General features: G+C 42.0%; 2 protein-coding genes across 5 annotated transcripts in view; both read right to left on the bottom strand.

Annotated features, from left to right (window-relative positions):
- The window catches only part of ano7 (anoctamin 7), a 27,195-nt gene extending 23,765 nt beyond the window's left edge, over window positions 1–3,430 (bottom strand). Inside the window, exon 1 of the mRNA XM_079608976.1 lies at window positions 3,238–3,430. The gene's annotated coding sequence lies outside the window, so the exon portion shown is untranslated. The remainder of the gene's footprint in view (window positions 1–3,237) is intronic.
- A 12,307-nt stretch (window positions 3,431–15,737) lies between these two features.
- The window catches only part of ece2b (endothelin converting enzyme 2b), a 74,865-nt gene continuing 68,789 nt past the window's right edge, over window positions 15,738–21,813 (bottom strand). For all 4 annotated transcript variants that reach the window (XM_079611297.1, XM_079611300.1, XM_079611298.1 and 1 more), the window contains 2 exons: window positions 20,578–20,673; window positions 15,738–19,417 (listed from right to left, as the gene is read on the bottom strand). In XM_079611297.1, the coding sequence (XP_079467423.1) occupies window positions 19,241–19,417; window positions 20,578–20,673 (273 nt within the window). In that variant the 3' untranslated portion in view covers window positions 15,738–19,240. The remainder of the gene's footprint in view (window positions 19,418–20,577; window positions 20,674–21,813) is intronic.

Below are 21,813 nucleotides of genomic sequence, written 5' to 3'. Positions count from 1 at the left end.
GCTCCAGTCGGGAATCACCCTCTGATCGCCAATTAATCTGTGGAGCGAGGCGGTTGAGGCCTCCCTTCGTGGGACTTAGCCATAGTCCTTGAGGGGCTAGGGCGGCGTATCCAGACATCTCTTCAGACAAAGTGATACCTGAAGGCGCACCTGTTTCACGTCTATTTATAGTCTCTCCCAAGCATTCCAATGACATTATCGTCAGAGGTTATTTAATGTCAAGTTCTAGACGTAGTTTGCCACACATGCTTCACAACCGGTCAAACAAAGATGTTTTCCATAGCGTATGACGCAGCATCTTGTTCTCGCTTTTTCAGGTAACAGGGTTACAGTCAAGCAACCCGAGATGATTTCTTTAATCATTCATATATTTTCTACTATATGCTCTATGTTTGATTATTTACAAATATAAGATATTTGGTGTCTCTTCTGTGCTGTAAGATCGAGTGGGTGTGTTTTCCATCATAATTGTGATAAGTGATGTACTTTGTATCAAAATATTTCTGATCTTTCTGTATATTTCTGTATCAAATCATCTCTGCAGACATGAGATAATGCAAGATCTGAAATATTCTCTTAAAGGGCACCTATTATGGAATTTTGAAATTTACCTTTCATGCAGTGTGTAACATAGATCTAAGTGAACAAAAACATCCTGCAAAGTTTGAAATATGAAAGTGCACCGTATATAAAGTTATTGTCTTTCAAAAGTAAGAGTCAACTCGGAGTCATTTTTATGAATCGTTAGAAGACCGAAGCTTTTTCTCTGACTAGATGACGTCAACTTGTCAAGTTATTTGAATACGATACGCCCACTTATTGCGCTCCAAGGCCAGGGAAAATATCATGGCGACGAGACGCTGTGTTCTGAAGTGCGACTCAAAACTCAAAAGCCAACTTTTTTCATCTGCCCAAGGAGGAGCATTTGAAGACTAAGGGTGTACTCACACTAGCCAGTTTGAACCGTGCCCGAGTGCGTTTGACCACCAAAGCGCGGTTCGTTTGACTAGTGTGAGTGCTCCGAACCGTGCCCGGGCACGGCTCGATTAGCCGGCCCTGGCCCGCTTGGAAGAGGTGGGCCAGAGCACGGTTCAGTTGGACTCGGGCGCGGTTCGCATGCAGTGTGAGCGCTAACCATGCTGGAGCACGGAAAAGGACGCGTGTACGGGAACTGTAGTCCGTAATCAAAGCTGCAAAGTCCTTGCTGCACTTCAGCTGGTACCTTGCAAACCTCCTCATACGAGCAGCACGATTACGTGAAAATTTTCGCGCCACTAAGGCGACACATCTGTTTAACAACAGGCTGTGAGAGGGCTGTGGACCACCGTGGACCAAACGACAAAATTATCCACAAAGAAAACAGAGCGATGGACTCCATTGTGTTCAGAGAGCGCCGCTCTGTTTATCCCGAAACCGTCTCATCATAATGACGTAAGCGTGCTCCGGCACGAATGCTGAAACCCTATGTGAGTGCAGGCCAGAGGGGGAGTGGGGAGGGGGGACAATCGTACTCGGGCCCGGTTCATGGCAACCGTGCCTAGTGTGAGTACACCCTAAGTGGCTACAATTCATATAACTATACCACAGAAGTATAGTCCGAGCCTTGTGCTTTGTTCGCGCCATTTTGAAGACGATTGCTTTTTAAATGCAATCAAACTTGGATTCGCGAGCCGACTGATATTGAAGGAAGGTTCAGTTCCAAGTGTATTTGCATCAGCTTCCTCCTCCGTATCACAACCTGTAAGTGTTATTAATAATTGTTGCTTTTATGTTTTATGTAGCATGCTTAATAATTATTTTGTTTGTTGTGTAAGCACCGTTTAGCTTCTAGGTCTTCAATGGCAATTGTATTGAGATATGTGAAGTGTTTGTCGTTGTTTTCGGAGTTGTCTTAAAGAATAGAGTAATACCTCGTAGTAACGTAACTGCATTTTTTTTTTGTAAAAACGTTATGTTTATGCATCAGGCCAACGCAAACAAAGACTGATTGTGCTTTTACAATATGAACTCTGGGCTATGCTCGCTAACATAACATTAAATTATTTATCTTATTTTTAGTTTTTTACTACAAACTACAAAGCAGTGGACTATAATCATTATTATAACACGATTTAATTGATAAAAGCATCATTGTACTCCGTGTTAAACAATAAGTATTATCTATGTAAACACTGCTGGTCATCTGACCAATCGCAGATTAGCGTCGCGCAGAGGAGGGGTTTGGAAAAATGAGTCGTTGAACGAATCATTTGGGAGTCGGTGAGCAAATCAGGTAAAAATAAATGCATATTATACGACAACATAAGTGTTTTTTGTCATTGCATGCACGTAAAACTGTTGTTGGGGACTCCCTAAACAACATTAGGAACATTTTAAATGTCATAATAGCTGCCCTTTACAAGCTGGTGAATGACCTGCTTATCTCAACCAAATATTCAAGAAACAGCTGAAGATGCATCTTTTTCGTTAAAACGTGACACATTAATACAAACACTTACTGATATATATATATTTATAAATTAAAAATAAAACGTGCTACGTGTACGTGCAATACTAACTGGGATTAGTCACAGTACTTGCATTTTGCTGCCTTACTGTTGGCTTGATTGCTTCTATTCCTCTCCTCATTTGTAAGTCGCTTTGAATAAAAGCATCTGCTAAATGACTAGTTGTAAATGTACGTACTGTTAATGTTTTATCTGTCCGTTATGTCGGTTAACGTTATTTGCTTTCCAGTTATGTCATAATGGATAAGTATTTTTTTGTATCATATCAAAACATACGTTTAGGAGGATGTAAGTTTCATGTATGTTTGGTTGCTCTTATTTTGCTCTTCACTTCTGCCTCTTCTCCTCTACCCCTCCTTTCATTCTGCAAATATCTCACTACTTTTGGGGGTTTCTTTCTCTATACTCTGATCTTCAAAATGTCCATCTGTTAGATACTCTGGATTTTATTATAAACTATTGAAGATAGGGTAACACTTGATTAGCAAGTGGTATACTAACATTTTATGTTATACCCAGCATTTTTTAGAGTGTACCTAACACATTTTTTATGCAAGTACATAGTAATTAAATAAACCTAATATAAAGTGTGACCAGCTATTAATAAACAAATCACGCAAATACATGCCTAATGAAGCAAATATTCGCTCCAACTTCCCGTAAGCAATGTCTCATAGTTCATGGCAGTGTTTTTTGGGTGATTTTTCATCTCGGCTCTCTCGCTGCTCACCTGTAGTTTCCTTCCTGAATCGCTCTCTCCTCCTCTCTGCATTTGTTTCTCCTTCAGTTCTCCTCAGCTCAAAGATGCTGACATTATCCCGAAAGTTTTGAAGTGGTGCTTTCCAAGGCTTTCCAGAGCTGTTGCAGGATAAAGCTTGGAGGGAAAAACTCCCAATAGGGGAAAAGACGAATAGAGTGCAAGTAAAGAGGAAAAGGAGGGGTGGAGTCTTGTCATGTTTGCTGTTAAGGAGGAGTTTCTCTTAACTTTAGCTACACACACATATATGCAAACATGGACACACATTGAAACCAAACAGTCATATATGACTTGTATACAGTATCAGCGTGTCAGTCTTTTCAGAGCGACAAAACATTAGCTTTACGTTAGCTTTATTTGCAGTTAGGCTTTAATGCATATAAACGTATTTCATGCTTCCCATTTTTTAAAACTGCAAAATGAATTAAATTGCTTTAATATTAGAAATATATGTTTGTAGCCCAGTGGTAAACTTGGGTATTATAGTCTAATGGAAACAGGGTAGGTTATGATTAATCTCTCTTACTCAAAAACGAGTCACATGACTATTAAAAAAAAGTAAACGTTTATTTACTTTAAATAAATAACAGGAGACACTGATTTCTAAAGAAGGAAATATCAATTCATTTTACATAATTAAAAGGAGATCAATATTTGTTTTATTTCATGACAGTGATTAAAGTTTATATTATTTAGCTAAATAATATTATCAGAGGTTTTATACTGTAAGCCTTTTATTACTTTATTCTTCTTGTTTTCATGTCACAATATTTATTGGTCATTTGGTTAATACGCTGTATGGATACACGTGACCGGAAAGGAAACAGTGAGAGAGAGTGCGGGAAGGTTTTTTCCTCGCTTCCGGCTGGACCAGTGTGGAGAACAGGACGCTCGCGTTTGAGAAAATAATAACTGTAGAAAGAGTCGATAAACCCGATGAAACTGAACGGGGTGTTGAGATGAGAGGATCGCGGACTCGGGGTGTTGTTGAGCGAGCGACTGAGTGAGAAACGAAGCCGGAGACCCGTCGAACGGAGCTGACGCGTGATCGGAGGGGACGCGTGATCGGAGGCAGCCGAGATAGCGAGGCACGGTGGGCTTATGCTGTGGCGGGACCTGTCGGTTGATCGCGCTGCACGTGAGGATCGGGATCGAAGTATTTCCACGCTCTCAATGTGTTGCAAGTGTTTGTTCAGCGCACTCAATGTTTTGCAAGACCAACACAGGCCTGCAACGTGTTTTTTTTCTGTTCAGAGAAGTACCGTGAGTAGACTGAAATGTGTGTGAATGTGTGTGAGTGGGCCCACCACTGCATTTGCTAAGACTCGTTTCAGCACACGTGAAGTTTTTTGTAAAGTTCCTTGTGTATTTGCAATTGTTAAGAAAGAGATAACTTTTAGATAAGTTATTCTGGTGTAACAAGTGTGAGTGAAACTATTGAGGTTTCTAGCTAAAACTAAAGAGGCTTTCATTTAAGTGTTTGGGGAATTTTTTGGTTATTTATTTTGGATATTCTGTGATATTTTGTGTTGGGGAAAGCTTTTATATTCTATTTGCCAAATTGTTTTATTTAATTAAACCAGGGCATTACCCTATTTTTTGCTAAACTAAAAACTATCTCTGGGTCTCATTATTTCTAAATATTGTATTGTCAAAAGGTTTTACAACTTATTAGGTGCACCTTCGTGGTATCCACCTGAACTACACCGAACCCAAGCACCCACCATTCTCACGTAAGTAACGCTCTGAGTGGCTGTACGGGTGCTACATAAATAAAATGGAGGCCCCGCTGGGATTAATTTAGTTCAGAAGTAGTTTCAAATCAGATATAACTTTAGTTTGACCCAGAGATTTAAATTGTTTGTTTAAAAAATAGTTTAGAACCAAAAGCTGGCTAGCTGTTAACCTACATGTAAAACCATATTAAAGAGTATCTATTGTGAAAATTGTAAAACTATAAAAGTACAGTTCTACTAAGCATTTTAAGTCAAGAAAACGCAAATTAAGCTTTATTTGTGTTCAAATACAACTAAAACCTACCAAATTTAGTTCTGACAAGTGATCACAGTAAGCGCACAACCAGTGGGGATGGCTCAGTTGAAGAACTGGTGTTTTGGAGAAGGCATAGACCCGGTGAAAGCCTTGCTGGTTAAAGATGTACCTCCTGAAACTGAAGTTGGTTTCATTGAAGAAACGCTGCAGACTATCAAAGCACTCGGGAGAGTCAAGGTGAGAGGAAGAATGTATGACCCACAGTCTCAAAGTTTAACTGTGCTATGTGAGTGCAGGGAGAATGTGAATGCAGACGCCATTCCTCTTGATGTTGTTCCTGAGGGGCTTGATATGACCTGGAGAATCTTTGGACCTTCTAAGCAGGAGGAGGAACCCCAAGCTCAGGCAGCCGGTGATGGTCAGAATGTGCCGCTGCCAGATTCCAGTATTTTTTCCCCACTGCAAGCGTCCACTCCTGAAGCTATCATTCGAGCAGTTGGTGATGTCCTGCAAATGACAAGCAAGCACACACAAGGTGACAACAATCTTTACAGAAGACTGCGCACTTTCTCAGGGGTCATGCCCACACCCCTGGGAGAAGAACAGTTGGAAAACTGGGTTGAACAAGCCAGACTTATGATTGAAGAATATGATCGCCCTGAAAGAGAAAAGAAAATGAGAATAATGGAAAGTGTAAAGGGTCCTGCACTCGAGATCCTCCAAGCTGTCCGTTTCAACAACCCATCTGCAACTTCTATGGACTACATTGACATTCTCGAGACCACCTTTGGCAGCCCTGAGAGCGGTGAAGAACTTTACTTTGCCTTCAGAATGTTGTGTCAACACACCAACGAGAAACTCTCTGAGTTCCTGAGACGCCTAGAGAGAGTCCTAAATAAAGTTGTCCGAAAGGGTGGACTTCAGTCATCGGTGGCAGACAAAGCACGTCTTGACCAACTCATTAAAGGGGCCATCCGATCTGACATGATGATACTAAATCTCGGATTGAGAGACCGCAGAGACAGTCCTCCCACTTTTCTCGAGCTGCTGAATGAGATACGCCTGGAGGAGGAGCATGAAGCTTCACGTCGCAGACTCCATCCACCCAAAGCCGTCTATGCCAAAAGTGCTACGGTGACCTCTGACACAGAGTTAAATGATTTGAAAGCCGAAATACACCAACTCAGAACACAAGTAAGTGAACTCTCTGCCCCCGCCGCCAGGTCAAGTCACCTCACGACAAGCACACTGCTTTCAGTCACTCCTGCGGCAGAGAACGCAGAAGACAAGAACGTGCAAGCTTTAAAGAAAGAAGTTGTCAAGCTCCGAAAGCAGGTCTCTGTCATGTCAGTCAAGCCAAAATACAGTCCTGCTACTGAGCCCTGCCCACAAGAGAGCCAGTCAAGACCCTGGCAGCTAAGACCTCCTACAGCCAGAGACCCAAGTGATTTCTTCTGCTATCGCTGCGGTGAAGACGGGCATTATGCCAACAAGTGCTCCTCTCCTGAGAACTATCCCAAAGTTATTCAGAAACTGCTGCAAGCTCAAAGAAAGTCCAAGCAGAACCGCCATTCTGATAATGAAACCAGAACCAAGACCACAAATGCAAGTGTCAAGAGAAGCGCGGTAAATATACCGACCAACAGTTTGCCTGAGGGACTCGTGGGACCGCCATCCACTGCTCAGGTCAGGATCAATGGCAACTTCTGCACTGCGCTGATGGACAGTGGATCACAAGTTACCATCATCTTCGACAGCTGGTATGCCAAACACCTGTCACACATCCAGTTAAACTCTGTGACCGGTCTAGCCATATGGGGCCTAAGTGAGTCAGAGAGCAGTTACCCGTACAAAGGTTACATCCAGGTTGAGTTGGAGCTGCCACAAAAATCTAAGTCCAACAAAGTCAAGTCTGTTCCTGTCCTGGCCCTGGTGTGCCCTGATCCACGTTGCTCTGAGACTATACCTGTCCTGATCGGCACAAACGTCAGGGGGGTTCAGCCTTTCAAGTCCAGAACACAGAAAAAAGACCTGGAGAACGTCAATTCAGTCAAAATTCAAGTTCAAGAGGAAAAACACCTACCTGTTCCTGCAGGGATGACTGTAAAAGGCAGCAAAGACTTGCCTGTGGCTGAAGTTAAGTGGTCTGGCCCTGGTCCTCTCAGCATCCCTCCTGGCACTGAATACGTTGCTATCTGCAAAGTTAAAGAAAAACAAGACATTGGAGACAGCATACTCATCATTGAACGAGCCCACTCACCTGCTCTTCCTCCAAGTGTACTTGTCCAGCCAACTGTGTCGTTCTCCAAGATGCTAGATCCAAACAACTTCCTGGTGCTCCTGCGTAATGAGTCTCTAAAGCAAACTGCCATTCCAATGGGCACAGTGATCGCTCACCTTCACGTCGCTGACATTGTGACGGATGCCCCAAACCCTAAAGTCGAATCCGTTCCAGCTATGGATCCTTCTTTGTTTGACTTCAGTGAGTCACCCATCAGCAAAGAGTGGAAGGAGAGGCTGAGTCAAAAGCTTGCCAAACACACTCAGGTGTTCTCTATTGAAGAATGGGATGTCGGTCTGGCTAAAGGGGTAGAACATCACATCCGTCTGAATGACAACACTCCCTTCAGAGAGAGATCTCGACGTATTGCCCCTGCTGATTTGGATGACCTTCGGCGACACCTGCAAGGTTTGTTGGCGGCTGGGATTATAAAAGAATCAAGAAGTCCATATGCTTCACCGATTGTCCTTGCACGTAAAAAGAATGGTCAACTTCGTATGTGCGTTGACTACCGCACCCTGAACCGGAGAACTACCCCAGATCAGTACACTGTACCACGTATCGATGACGCTCTCGATTGCTTGTCTGGCAGTAAGTGGTTTTCAGTGTTGGATTTGCGCAGTGGCTATTATCAAATCCCAATGACAGAGGAGGACAAAGAAAAAACTGCTTTCATCTGTCCTTTGGGATTCTTTCAATTTGAGCGGATGCCACAGGGTATCACAGGGGCCCCTGCGACTTTTCAACGGCTCATGGAAAAGGCAGTTGGCGACATGCACATGCTTGAAGTTATCGTCTATCTAGATGACCTCATTGTTTTCGGTAAGACTCTGGGAGAGCATGAGCAAAGACTCCTCAAAGTCATCGCTCGTCTTGAAGAAGCTGGACTCAAGTTGTCCCTCGACAAGTGCCAGTTCTGTCGCTCGCAAGTCACCTATGTCGGGCACATCGTCTCTGAGAACGGCATCGCCACAGACCCAGACAAAGTTGAAGCAGTGACGCGGTGGAAGCAGCCAACCGACCTTCCTTCTCTGCAGTCCTTCCTGGGGTTCTGCGGCTACTACCGCAGGTTTATAAAAAACTTCTCCATCATCGTCCGACCACTTACAGAGCTGTGCAAAGGGTATCCTCCCACTCAAAAGAATCGAAAGTCTGCCTCTGCATCAGACAAGACCTACTATAAAGTCAATGAGCCTTTTGGTGAACGGTGGGACCAGTCATGTTCAGAGGCATTCCAAAAGATCATTCACTGCCTCACAAACGCACCTGTGCTGGCATTTTCTGACCCCACCAAGCCTTACATACTTCACATTGATGCCAGTATTCAGGGGCTCGGCGCTGTACTCAACCAAGAGTACCCCGAGGGCTTAAGACCTGTTGCTTTCGCCAGCCGCAAGCTGAGTGCATCGGAAAAGAACTATCCAGTGCACCAGCTCGAGTTTTTGGCACTTAAGTGGGCAGTGGTAGACAAGTTCCACGATTACTTATATGGAGCACAGTTTACCGTGAGAACTGATAACAACCCCCTAACTTATATTCTCACGACTGCAAAACTCAATGCGACTGGTCACCGCTGGCTCTCAGCACTCGCCACGTACCAATTCACACTGCAGTACAGACCTGGTAGCAGCAACATCGACGCTGATGCCCTGTCACGCAACCCTCTTCCAACCACAGACGAAGGTTGGCAAAGTGTACCGACTGAAAGTGTCCAAGCTCTGTGTAAACAGATCAAGTGCCGTGAAACTCCAACAGAGTCTACAACTATTGCTGAGTCGCTCGGAATATCGCCTGATGGGATACCAGAGTGTTTCGCCTTCCCAGTTAGGTTGGATCTCGGTTCTTTGAGTCAGCTAAGTCACAAAGACCTGGTCACCGCTCAAGATGTTGACTCTACTATCGCTCCAGTCAAGCAGTCACTTAGTGGTGGTCCATCATTCACCCGCCCTGACAATCCAACTTCTGTCCTGTTGAACAAAGAAGCAAGCAAGCTGTTCATTCAAAACAATCTGCTCTACAGAAAGGTTGAGAAAAATGGAACTGAGATAAAGCAGCTGGTACTGCCCAGAGAGTATGTCCCGATGGTCCTGAGCTCTCTGCATGATGAGTCGGGTCACTTGGGCATGGACAAGACCATCGAACTTGTCAGGAATCGGTTCTATTGGCCGAAAATGGGAGTTGAGGTTGAGCAGTACATCAAAAACTGTGGCAGATGCATCACTCGCAAAGCTCTTCCTCAGAAAGCTGCTCCCTTAAAACAGATCACCAGCCAAGGCCCTCTAGACCTTGTCTGTATCGATTTTCTGTCACTTGAACCAGACTCCCAAGGTTTCGCCAACATCCTTGTAGTGACAGACCACTTTACTCGATACGCCCAAGCTTTTCCAGCTAAAGATCAGAAGGCAGCCACCGTTGCCAAGATACTGTGTGAGCGCTACTTTGTACACTACGGACTCCCTGCCCGCATACATTCGGATCAAGGCCGCGATTTTGAAAGCAAACTGATCCACGACCTTCTGATGATGTTGGGTATACGTAAGTCAAGAACATCGCCTTACCACCCTCAGGGAGATCCGCAACCAGAAAGATTCAACCGTACGCTATTGTCAATGCTCGGCACACTTGATCCAAAGCAAAAACAAAAATGGAGTCAAAAGATCAGTCAGTTGGTCCACGCTTACAACTGTTCTCAAAACGATGCAACTGGTTATTCGCCCTACCTGCTAATGTTCGGCAGAGAAGCTCGCTTACCGGTAGACATCTGTTTTGGCGTGACCGAGGACAACCAAAAGACAAAGTCCTACCTTCAGTATGTTGCTAAGCTCAAGCAAGATCTCCAAAGAGCCTACAGTCTTGCAACAGAATCGGCAGACAAGAACCACCAAAGAAACAAAAAAGCACACGACAAGCACGTCAAAGAACAAGTCCTTGACAAAGGCGACAGGGTGCTACTGAGAAATTTTGGGGTCAAAGGCAAGCACAAATTGAAATGCAAGTGGCGATCTTCACCCTATATTGTTATTGAGAAACTACCCAACTTACCTGTCTACAAGATCAAGCCAGAGAGAGGCTTGGGAGTAGAAAAGACTATTCATCGCAATCACCTGTTACCCATTGGTTATCTGGTGAGACTCCCGGTTGACGAAAGGGAAGTGGGGCCACAACAAAGACCTGTGACCAGAGCATTTCAGCAAAATACAAAAGAACAGGTACAGACAAACAACCCCGATGATGACGTGTCTTTAGAATTGGAGTACGACGAAGTATATTTGCCCAGACCTGTTGAGTTAGACTGGGATAAGTTGCTGACATGTCCAGAACTGTCCACAAAGCAATCCGAGCCAATTGTCAGAGAACCGGAAAGACAAGCTCAAGACCCTGCTGAGATAGAGCCAGTGGTCAACGATCTTCCAAACTTGCCTCTTCACGCTGATCCAGAAGTCGAAGTTCTAGAAGAGGGGGCAGATGTCAATTCCTATCCGAACACTCAAGCTGAGAGTGAACAAGTTGAGCGTTCAAAAAGAGTCATCCGTCCAGTGGTCAAGCTGAGCTACGATGAACTTGGCAAGCCCTGTGACTACCCTGTGACAGTACTAAGCCATGGAGTATTGGTGGGAAGTGGAATCTACGGAGACTCCAGAAGCAGTCCATGTCAAACTTTCTGGTGCCACCCCATGGCGTTGTGTTTCACTTGTTCAAATCTGGCCTCTACCCTTGACGTTAAAACTATTAGAGTCCTCTAAGGGTTATTTTGATGAGGACATCAAAACTGTCTAGAAGGGGGAAGATGTAGCCCAGTGGTAAACTTGGGTATTATAGTCTAATGGAAACAGGGTAGGTTATGATTAATCTCTCTTACTCAAAAACGAGTCACATGACTATTAAAAAAAAGTAAACGTTTATTTACTTTAAATAAATAACAGGAGACACTGATTTCTAAAGAAGGAAATATCAATTCATTTTACATAATTAAAAGGAGATCAATATTTGTTTTATTTCATGACAGTGATTAAAGTTTATATTATTTAGCTAAATAATATTATCAGAGGTTTTATACTGTAAGCCTTTTATTACTTTATTCTTCTTGTTTTCATGTCACAATATTTATTGGTCATTTGGTTAATACGCTGTATGGATACACGTGACCGGAAAGGAAACAGTGAGAGAGAGTGCGGGAAGGTTTTTTCCTCGCTTCCGGCTGGACCAGTGTGGAGAACAGGACGCTCGCGTTTGAGAAAATAATAACTGTAGAAAGAGTCGATAAACCCGATGAAACTGAACGGGGTGTTGAGATGAGAGGATCGCGGACTCGGGGTGTTGTTGAGCGAGCGACTGAGTGAGAAACGAAGCCGGAGACCCGTCGAACGGAGCTGACGCGTGATCGGAGGGGACGCGTGATCGGAGGCAGCCGAGATAGCGAGGCACGGTGGGCTTATGCTGTGGCGGGACCTGTCGGTTGATCGCGCTGCACGTGAGGATCGGGATCGAAGTATTTCCACGCTCTCAATGTGTTGCAAGTGTTTGTTCAGCGCACTCAATGTTTTGCAAGACCAACACAGGCCTGCAACGTGTTTTTTTTCTGTTCAGAGAAGTACCGTGAGTAGACTGAAATGTGTGTGAATGTGTGTGAGTGGGCCCACCACTGCATTTGCTAAGACTCGTTTCAGCACACGTGAAGTTTTTTGTAAAGTTCCTTGTGTATTTGCAATTGTTAAGAAAGAGATAACTTTTAGATAAGTTATTCTGGTGTAACAAGTGTGAGTGAAACTATTGAGGTTTCTAGCTAAAACTAAAGAGGCTTTCATTTAAGTGTTTGGGGAATTTTTTGGTTATTTATTTTGGATATTCTGTGATATTTTGTGTTGGGGAAAGCTTTTATATTCTATTTGCCAAATTGTTTTATTTAATTAAACCAGGGCATTACCCTATTTTTTGCTAAACTAAAAACTATCTCTGGGTCTCATTATTTCTAAATATTGTATTGTCAAAAGGTTTTACAACTTATTAGGTGCACCTTCGTGGTATCCACCTGAACTACACCGAACCCAAGCACCCACCATTCTCACGTAAGTAACGCTCTGAGTGGCTGTACGGGTGCTACATGTTAAACTAAAATTATGAAAGAGGAAGTTTATTTAATGAGAAAACATTTGGAATGTAATAATATTATGACTGTATTTTGTAATGTGTATCTTGATATCTTCCACTTCCGAATATATATCAGTGAAACACAAGAAAACACTACAGGCACAAAGGAGCAAAATCCAGGTAAACTGATCAACACAATTATTATTACACAATGCAATGTCAGTTATCTGAAGAATCAATTAAATAAAAGTATTCTTTCATGGTAAAGGTGAGATTCTAGAACTCCAGTGAGAAGGCAAGGCAAAACTGTTCAGATGAAATAAGTCTCAACATTTTTGATGTTCAGATTAATAAGAGCAAAACCGTCAATATGCAATATACAGATATCAAAACTAAAGGTCAGGGCACAAATTACTCTTCTTGCTTTACTTAATTCAGCTTGAGAATGTAATTTAATCTGTAAACATTTGGTTTTCAAGGAACATTTAAACAGTTAAACCAGGAACAAATCATAATTCTTATATACGGTAATTCATATAATGTTGCATGTTCCTTAAATATTTCTTTAAATTAAATTGTTAGGGTAACCAGAATCAAAGCAGGAGAAGAGATGTGAGAACCCAAATGCAGGCATTTATTGACAACAGCCGTATAAACAAGAAAGCAGGTGAGTACATAACTGGATAACAGTTCAAACTGTGAAGTATGGGAATTAACTTGCCTTTCGTGTTTATCACAGGTTGAAGATGGAATCACACACCCAGAGATGATAAGACGAGATGCACGCACACACACACACACACACACACACACACACACACACACACACACACACACACACACACACACACACACACACACACACACACACACACACACACACACACACACACACACACACACACACACACACACACACACACAGGATAAGCAAAGGAGGTAAGTATCACCACAATCTGGAGAACGCTGGAGATTACGATGGAGTTCGCTGGAGATAGCAATTGAGATCGCTGGAACACAAAGGCAAGTCTTACGAGAGAGTCTTAGACCAGGTAAAGCATCTGTATCCTTATTGTAGGTCAGACATTGACTGAATGTGTGTGTGCTTACGAGTGAAATGATGAGCATCGGGTGTGGGTGATTGGTAACTGATTTACAGGGGAAACGTGACATTACTCCCCCTTTCTCTGGAGGCGGCTCCTGACACCTATACATTTTTACAGCCACGGAGGGTGCTGCCTCTCATGGGCAAATGGGGACCCAAAGACAAAGTGTAGTCAGAGGATTTTGGAGCCAGGACTGAGCCAACAGTGCAGGGATTCAGGGTGGAGCCAGCAGGGCTGGAGTTGATGGCAGAGCCATCTGAGTATGGGGCCTCTAGCATCTGGAGAGCCGACACAGTGGGACGCCTCTGGAGAACTGGCAATGTCTGGATAGCCTGCAGAACTGGCAGAATGGGATGCCTCTTGAAATCTGGCAACGTCTGCATAGCCGGCAGAGCTGGGAGCCTCTGGAGAGCTGCCATAATTGAACGCTTCTGGAGAGCTCGCAACGTATGGATAGCCGGCAGAGCTGGGAGCCCCTGGGGAGTTGGCAGAAAGGGATGCAGCTTGAGAGCTGACAGAGAGGGATAGTCCTAACCCTAACGTCTGTAAAGACTCTGTAGGGCCAGCGGCAAGGAGAGACTCTGGAAGACCGGCTGTGAGGAGGGACTCTGGAAGACCGGCTGTGGGGAGGGACTCTGGAAGGCTGACAGTGGGAGAGCTGGCAGAACGGGATGCTTCTGGAGAGCTGGCAGAGCTAGAAACGTCTAGATAGCCGGAAGAGCTGGGAGCGTCTGTAGGGCCGGCTGCAAGGAGAGACTTGAGAAGACCGGCTGAGAGGAGGGATTCTGGAAGGCTAACAGTGGAAATGACCTGGGGTGGACCGGTTGAGTGGTTGATATCTCGAGGACCGGCTGAGAAAAAGGTCTCAAGAATGCCGGCTGAGTGACTGATGATCTCTGGAATGTCGATTGAGAAGTAAGTGTCCGGCAGGGCAGGGAGCCAGGGACGTGCCAGCAGAGCATGAACTGGGGATTGGAGAAATTCAAAGATGTTGCCTCTGGTCAGATTGAGGTGGAAATAAATTACCATCTTGGCTGAGGCGAGGGAGCATGGGACGACCTTTTTGGCCGAGATGAGGAAGCTTGGTACAGCCAACGGAGACGAGGGAGTTTTGAGTGGCCTCCTTAGTCGAAAAGAGGGAGCTTGGAAGCGCCTCCTTGGCTGAGAAGAGGGGGCTTGGTAGAAAAGGAAAGGAAGCTTGGTACGGCCACCTGAGACAAAGTAGCTTGGAGCAGACTCCTTAGCCGAGAAGAGGAAGCTTGGAACTGACTGGGACAGCGGTCTCTGCTGGAGATCGCTGGAACACAAAGGTAATTCTTCCTAGATCCACAGGTGAGTAGAGCAGCTTAGAACTCTGTTTCCCTAAGGCTGTGTGTCCACCAAAGCGTTTTTAGCCAGCTGAAAACACTAGGCGCTCTGCTGAAGATGGTGAGCTGTGGGTGCTTGAGAGTGTTTTGGCAGCGCAGTTTTTTTTCAGTTGAGACGCATCGTTGCTAGGATACAGAATATCCGTTGGTCCGTGTGGCATTAGTCCCGCCCCTCATCCACTGTGATTGGACGGTTGGCTAAAAAGTGACAGTGATGAGCGCTGCGTTTTACCCAAATTTGAACATTCTTCAACTCTCGGCGACCTGTAAAAAACACAGAGCGCTCAGCGCTTGAGCGTTAAATACTCGCTCAGCACCTCATGCTCATGGCGTTCTAAAAACGTGCGTTTCCATTGAAAACAATTGAAAAATAAAGCCAGCCGCGTGAAAAAACGCTTTGGTGGACACACGGCCTAAAGGCCAAACACTGACTGAATGCGTGTGTGTGCTTATAAAGGAGTGAAGAGGAGGATCAGGTGTGGGCTATTTGTAACTATGGTAACTGATTGTTTTGCACACAGGGGTACCGTGACAGGGGAAATGTGACAGAAATATTAAAAAACATAAATTTCACCAAAAATATTTCAGAAGTAACAAAGTAAATAGTTTGAAGAACAAAGTAAAAATGTAGCTTTTTTTATAATATATATCCTTTATTTCATGTTCATTGACAGTTCTCTAGGTTGAATGTTGCACTACACACTGGGCAGAGCATATTCCCCTCTCAACTAATATTTCAGGGAATGTTGTCTGATTTAAAAAAAAAGAAAGAAAAGAAAAACACAACTATAAGACAGTGTAACCTCTCAAATATCAATGCCAGCCGTACACAAGAGACATGACAACAAACTACAGTTGATTAAATGGTGAATGTACACTCCATAAATTAAATAAGGCATCTTCTTGAAGAGGATTGACAATTTCAGTATTTTACCGGTGAGTGGGTGGATAATATCACCCCGTATCATCCCATAATTTTGAAAGGAATGCGGTATGTGGCACATTTAATGACATTCTGGAAAAAAACGTTTCGCATCTATCATTTCTATAAGTTGAACTTCTTTGAAACACTGAAAGTGAAGTGTGAGTGTCAGAATGTGATAGATAACTCCATTACACTCAAGCCAAAGCTCAATAAATGGCTTTCTTCCAGCAAAAACATTAAGATAATCAGTCTTTCAGTTCTCAAAAGGAAATTCTCGATTGGCATTTTGGTATTTGAGACTGAAATTGCAAATAAAGCAGGCATATAACACACTTAAATGGCATTTACTGGCTATTAAAAGCTTTGAAACATTTCCAGTTTCCATTTTTTCAACATAAATTGGAATATATTTAAGTCTATCTATGTACATCGTATTCCATAGGTCTACAGTAAATAATTAAGGCCAAAACCAAAATGCCTCTCCATGGCAAAACATCAGACTGACATCTGGCCCATAATCCTCATGGAGCCCATGAACGGAAAAAATATTCATGGTGTTATATAGAGCGAAAGTCAGGAAGCGTTCAGTAACATAATTCAATCAAACTTAAAACAAAGCACTAAAACTTCCAAGAGTGTTGATAGACAACATGAAGAAAGATTGACTAAACAGTTCAAGGAATAAGTCACCCAAAAATGAAAACTCTGCCATCATTTGCCTCAGTCCCTTCAATGAAACAAAAAAGGAGATATTTTGAAAAATGTTCATGCTGCTCTTTTCCATCTGGAGAAAGCATACAGTGAAGCATTCAGAATTTTAATTTCTGGGTAAATTATACCTTAAATAGCTTTACCAAATGAGCGTGTCACAATAATCTACAGTGCTTGTTAACAGTTAGACTTTTCGAATTCAATGGCAGTAACATTCATCGGTTAACCTCATCTCGGCGTAGCTAATTACTGTAGCGCGCTCAGCCTCTGGCTATGTAGAAAATGTGTTGAAATATGGATGTTTATTTGCCAGCTGTCGGAATAAGATGCCAAACACACTTGCAGCTTTTAAAATGGTGCAATTCAACTGTGGTTTAAAATTAACAAAAACCAAACAAAGGGTGAAGTCAGCAGCATTCAAAATACATCAAATGACACAACCGGCCTGCTTCAGGAGAGCAAAAGCCCGGTTCAAAAGAAGAACTGGCCAAACAACACTTCAACAGAGCAAACATTCAGAATGTACTCGCAGGGTCAATTTACAGCAACTTAAAACGCAGGAGATGGGATTGGACACGGCAGCAATCCATCCTGAAATGAGTAATTTAATCGCTCTACACATACAATGATGTCTGATGCAACTCTCTGAAACACTTTAGGCATGCTGGAAAGTTTAGCAAATGGGTGAATCTCAAGAAACGTGTCAAGAATATGTCATATTTCAACTAAACTTGATTGAAAATGAAGCCTGTTATTAAGATTTCTTGCATTGTGACATTATTTTTCAAACGTTTAACCCACAAATCTCATTGTAATGCAAAAAAGAAAAAACAATGTCATTATCACCATAGTAAAAAATGGGTTCAGTAAAACAAAATGGGTTGGTAAGATTTTTTTTTAATGTTTTTGAAATAAATGCTCTCCAAGACTGCTTTGATTTAATAAAAAAAATACAGTAAAATTTATTCCTGTGATGTCAAAGCTGAATTTTCAGCATGTTATCCTTCATAAATCATTCTAATACGCTGATTTCTTATTATTATCAATACTGAAAACAGTTGTGCCGCTTAATATTCTTGTGGAAACCTTGATACAGTTTTTTTCAGGATTCTCTGATTAATAGAAAGGTCAAAAGAAGATCATTTATTTGAAATAGAATGTATTTTGTAATAATGTAAAGTCTTTACTGTCACTTCTGATCCATTTAATGCATCCTTGCTAAATAAATGTAAATGTAAATTTCTTTCAATTAAAATGTACTGACCCCAAATTTAAACGTTAGTGTACACATATAATTACATTTATTATTGTCTTATTTTGGTGGTATTTGTTGTACAACCTCTAATTTATGTTGATTTCAAAAAAGTTATTGTATTTATGTATTTATGTTGATTTAAAAAAAGTTATTGTATTTCAGTATTTGTTTACTGGAACATTATTTACAGAGTATAATCTAACGAACTGTCGGGAATTTGAGGAATAATGTGTAAGATTGTCATGAAAAATTCAAAATAGTTCTAAAAATAGACATTTTTAATGCAAATAATCCTAATAATCTATTGAATTGGGGGTGAAATATGACTCGAACATTGGTGAGATTCACCCTTTTAGTGGTTTTGAGAACGTAGCGAGAGCATTTCAGCAGACTTGACAAAGTTCAAACAACGTGGAGACGTCCCTTCACAGACACACTGACGCGGAAATACAGCGTTCACGTACAAGTAAATGTCTTTAGGGCAAACACGCTGGAATTACACTGGAATGGAATTTAATGAAGGTCGAAGCAGTGCAAATTTCCACTTTCGCTTACACAAGGAACAAAACTAAAAATTGTTCTTTGGCAAAGAGCAGTTTAAAATGAACATTTCATTTCAACTTTGTCAAGATCAACACATGATACACAGCTGGGATGAACAAACAGTGGCTCTCCCTGTCATTAGATAGCGTTTCTATGAAATCACAATTGGGAAATAGGCTTCCTTCCTTTCCTGTGGGGTGGGGGTGGGGGTGTGGGGTCACAGATGTCGTTCATCACTTCCTGTGAGGTCACCGTGAGAACGTGAATCTTCCTGTGAAGTCATCACAGATGGAGCCAAACGTTTCCTGTGAGGTCACGGAGACACATATTCCCAGTGGCGTCACAGTGGTCATATCTTCCAAATCAGAAGACAAGCAATCGGGGCATGAAGCGCAGAATCACACATGTAAGCGTTGGACGGGGCCCATTAATGTCCATCGAGTTCAGCAAACAAATAAATAAAGCGAGCCCACGTGGGCTTGATGTGGCGGCAGGGGAAAATTTGATATCGGTCGATTCGAACACTGGAGAACATCAACGTTGGCAGGCGCTCGCCTCCTCCTCCTGCACTCGGCCCAACTCCTCAAACAACTTTAGCACATAAATTAAAAAACAGTGCTTGAGAAAGAGCCCGAACTGTCCGTTCAGCGTGTTTGTTTTGGCCAGGCTGGTCTGTGTAAGCAAGCCGGTGTTGTGTGGGTGCCAGTCCTACCACACCTCACAGCGGTGGCCGGAGTTCATGGCAGAGCCCAGCGGACACTGGAAGTGCTCTGCGAAGTCGGGCGAGTTGGACAGGGTGCCGATGACGCGGTATTTGGGCGGGCTGTGAGGGTCCGTCATCAGGCCCTCGTGAGCGCTTTCTGGCGTTCGGACAGAGCACCAGACCTGAGAAGAAGAGCCAAAGGAATGCGTTTCTGAGACCACATGTTTTCACAATCGTTGTATTGTTTTTAGTGTTGCTGTAAGGTGGAAGATTATAATACATTCATACTAATTTTATCATTTATATTTTAAAATGTAAATATATTTTCAAGAAGCAATCAAAAAAAAGTTCCATTGACTTTAAAGTGTTACTTTATTATTTAAAAATTATTTTAAAAAACGTTATTTTATTCAGAAAATTCATTACTTATACTGCCAACACATCATTTAGTGCCTGACATGCAAAATAAGTTTAAAGGGGTGGTAAAATGCCATTTTCACAAGATGAAAAATAAATCTCTGATGTCCCCGGAGTGTGTGTGAAGTTTTAGCTCAAAATACCTCACAGATATTTTTATATAGCATGTTAAAGTTGTCACTTTTTGAGGGTTAGCAAAAATTCACCGTTTTGTGTCTGTCCCTTTAAATGCAAATGAGCTGCTGCTCCCGGCACAGGGGGCGGAGCTTCAAGAGCCTTTTATGTTTAAACGGAGTCAGACAAAGATGGAGAGACTCAAGAAGAAGTGACAACATGTAGAATGCAACAGGACGTCTCTGAATGGTTAGTTGATGAATTTATGTTGCTGATGTGGAGTTAACTATCTTCAATTAGCATATTCTGTCATGATAATCTATAAATATATGAACTGTTGTGAGATCCACACAGAGTGACTTTCTATTGCATGTGAAAAGATGGATGCTAAAGTTTGAGCTGACTCACAAAAGTGCTCGACTACAACAACTCTTCCTCTTCTCAACATGGACTGTGTTCTGGGGGCGGGGTTTATGTAAATGTTATGGTTGGTGATGTCATTAACCCGTGAGGAATGTCGTGTAGTCCCTACCAGCCGTTTGGTAGTCCTTAAAAAACGATTTCTTTAAAAGCAAATATCTCCCTTTGCTTTGAACTTTGAGTGTTGTAACTCTGCAGATGTTGTTTATGCTCAAACAGCAACATTACACACTAACTAAAGTTAGAAAAGTGAAATCATACTCAACCACCCCTTTAATATTTGGCTTGTATTGGTGAGGCACAGCATGTTTACCAGTTAAACAGTAGTTGGGTGAACAGGTGTTTCACGTCATACTTGTTATTATTTATGCACACTTGCGTCTTTTCATACCTGTGCAAAACCTAAGAAGAAGAGCTGGTCGTTTGTCAGATTGACAGCGGGGAGTCTCTTCTCTTCTCCGTTCTTCTTCACCCATGACCTGTACGCCTGTCAAAACAAAATCTCAAAATCAGACATTTGTCTTTCTTCAATTTAACTGAAACATTTGCATTAGCTTGGGGAAAATAAATGTCTAGTGATTTCTATCCATCACCAGAAGGGGGAGCCTCGGGAACCACAAAATCTTCAAAAAAATAAACATTTATATGGGATGTTTTTATAAAATGTTAACACTTCTTTACTGGCCTTATAAGGCTCTAAATGACCATCCGCTCTTAATGTGGACAGAGCATACTGTAAATTCTTAGGCCTGTCGTTTAAATAATTAAATTATTATAAATAAATTACCTGAGTGCCCATTAAAACACTGGGTATTTAGGAAAGTGAGTTTTGAAGGGCTGATAACAACACAGGCTTAATGTCTGCTTTATTTACAAAAATGTTGTACATGCACATTTATTAAATGACAAGAAAGAAAGAAAGAAAGAAAGAAAGAAAGAAAGAAAGAAAGAAAGAAAGAAAGAAAGAAAGAAAGAAAGAAAGACTTAAACAGTGCAACTGGATTACTTTCCTAATTACTCACTTTTTCAAAAGTATTGCATTACTTATTACTATTTATTCTAAATCCCATATTAACCTCGACCAGTTTAAGAAAACAAGGATAGACATGGAACTGCTTTTTAATTATTTCAAATAAATCATATACAACTGTATAAATTATTCTTGAACTGACAACGCACTGACATTTAAAGGGTGAGGGTTACATTAAAAACATAAATTTTAACATTAGATGACGTTAAATTAAATCTGCAATTAAATGACAGAAAAATAAGAGTAGTGTCTTACTTTACCGTAATTAAATGACAGAAAATAAGAGTAGTGCCTTACTTTACCGTAATTAAATGACAGAAAATAAGAGTAGTGCCTTACTTTACCGTAATTAAATGACAGAAAATAAGAGTAGTGCCTTACTTTACCGTAATTAAATTACAGAAAATAAGAGTAGTGTCTTACTTTACCGTAATTAAATGACAGAAAATAAGAGTAGTGCCTTACTTTACCGTAATTAAATGACAGAAAATAAGAGTAGTGCCTTACTTTACCGTAATTAAATGACAGAAAATAAGAGTAGTGCCTTACTTTACCGTAATTAAATGACAGAAAATAAGAGTAGTGCCTTACTTTACC

The sequence above is a fragment of the Phoxinus phoxinus genome (genome assembly GCF_949152265.1).
Source record: "Phoxinus phoxinus genome assembly, chromosome: 4".
NCBI classification, from domain to species: domain Eukaryota; kingdom Metazoa; phylum Chordata; class Actinopteri; order Cypriniformes; family Leuciscidae; genus Phoxinus; species Phoxinus phoxinus.
The sequence above is the reverse complement of the archived record's forward strand: the minus strand, read 5'-3'. Positions and strand labels throughout refer to the sequence as shown.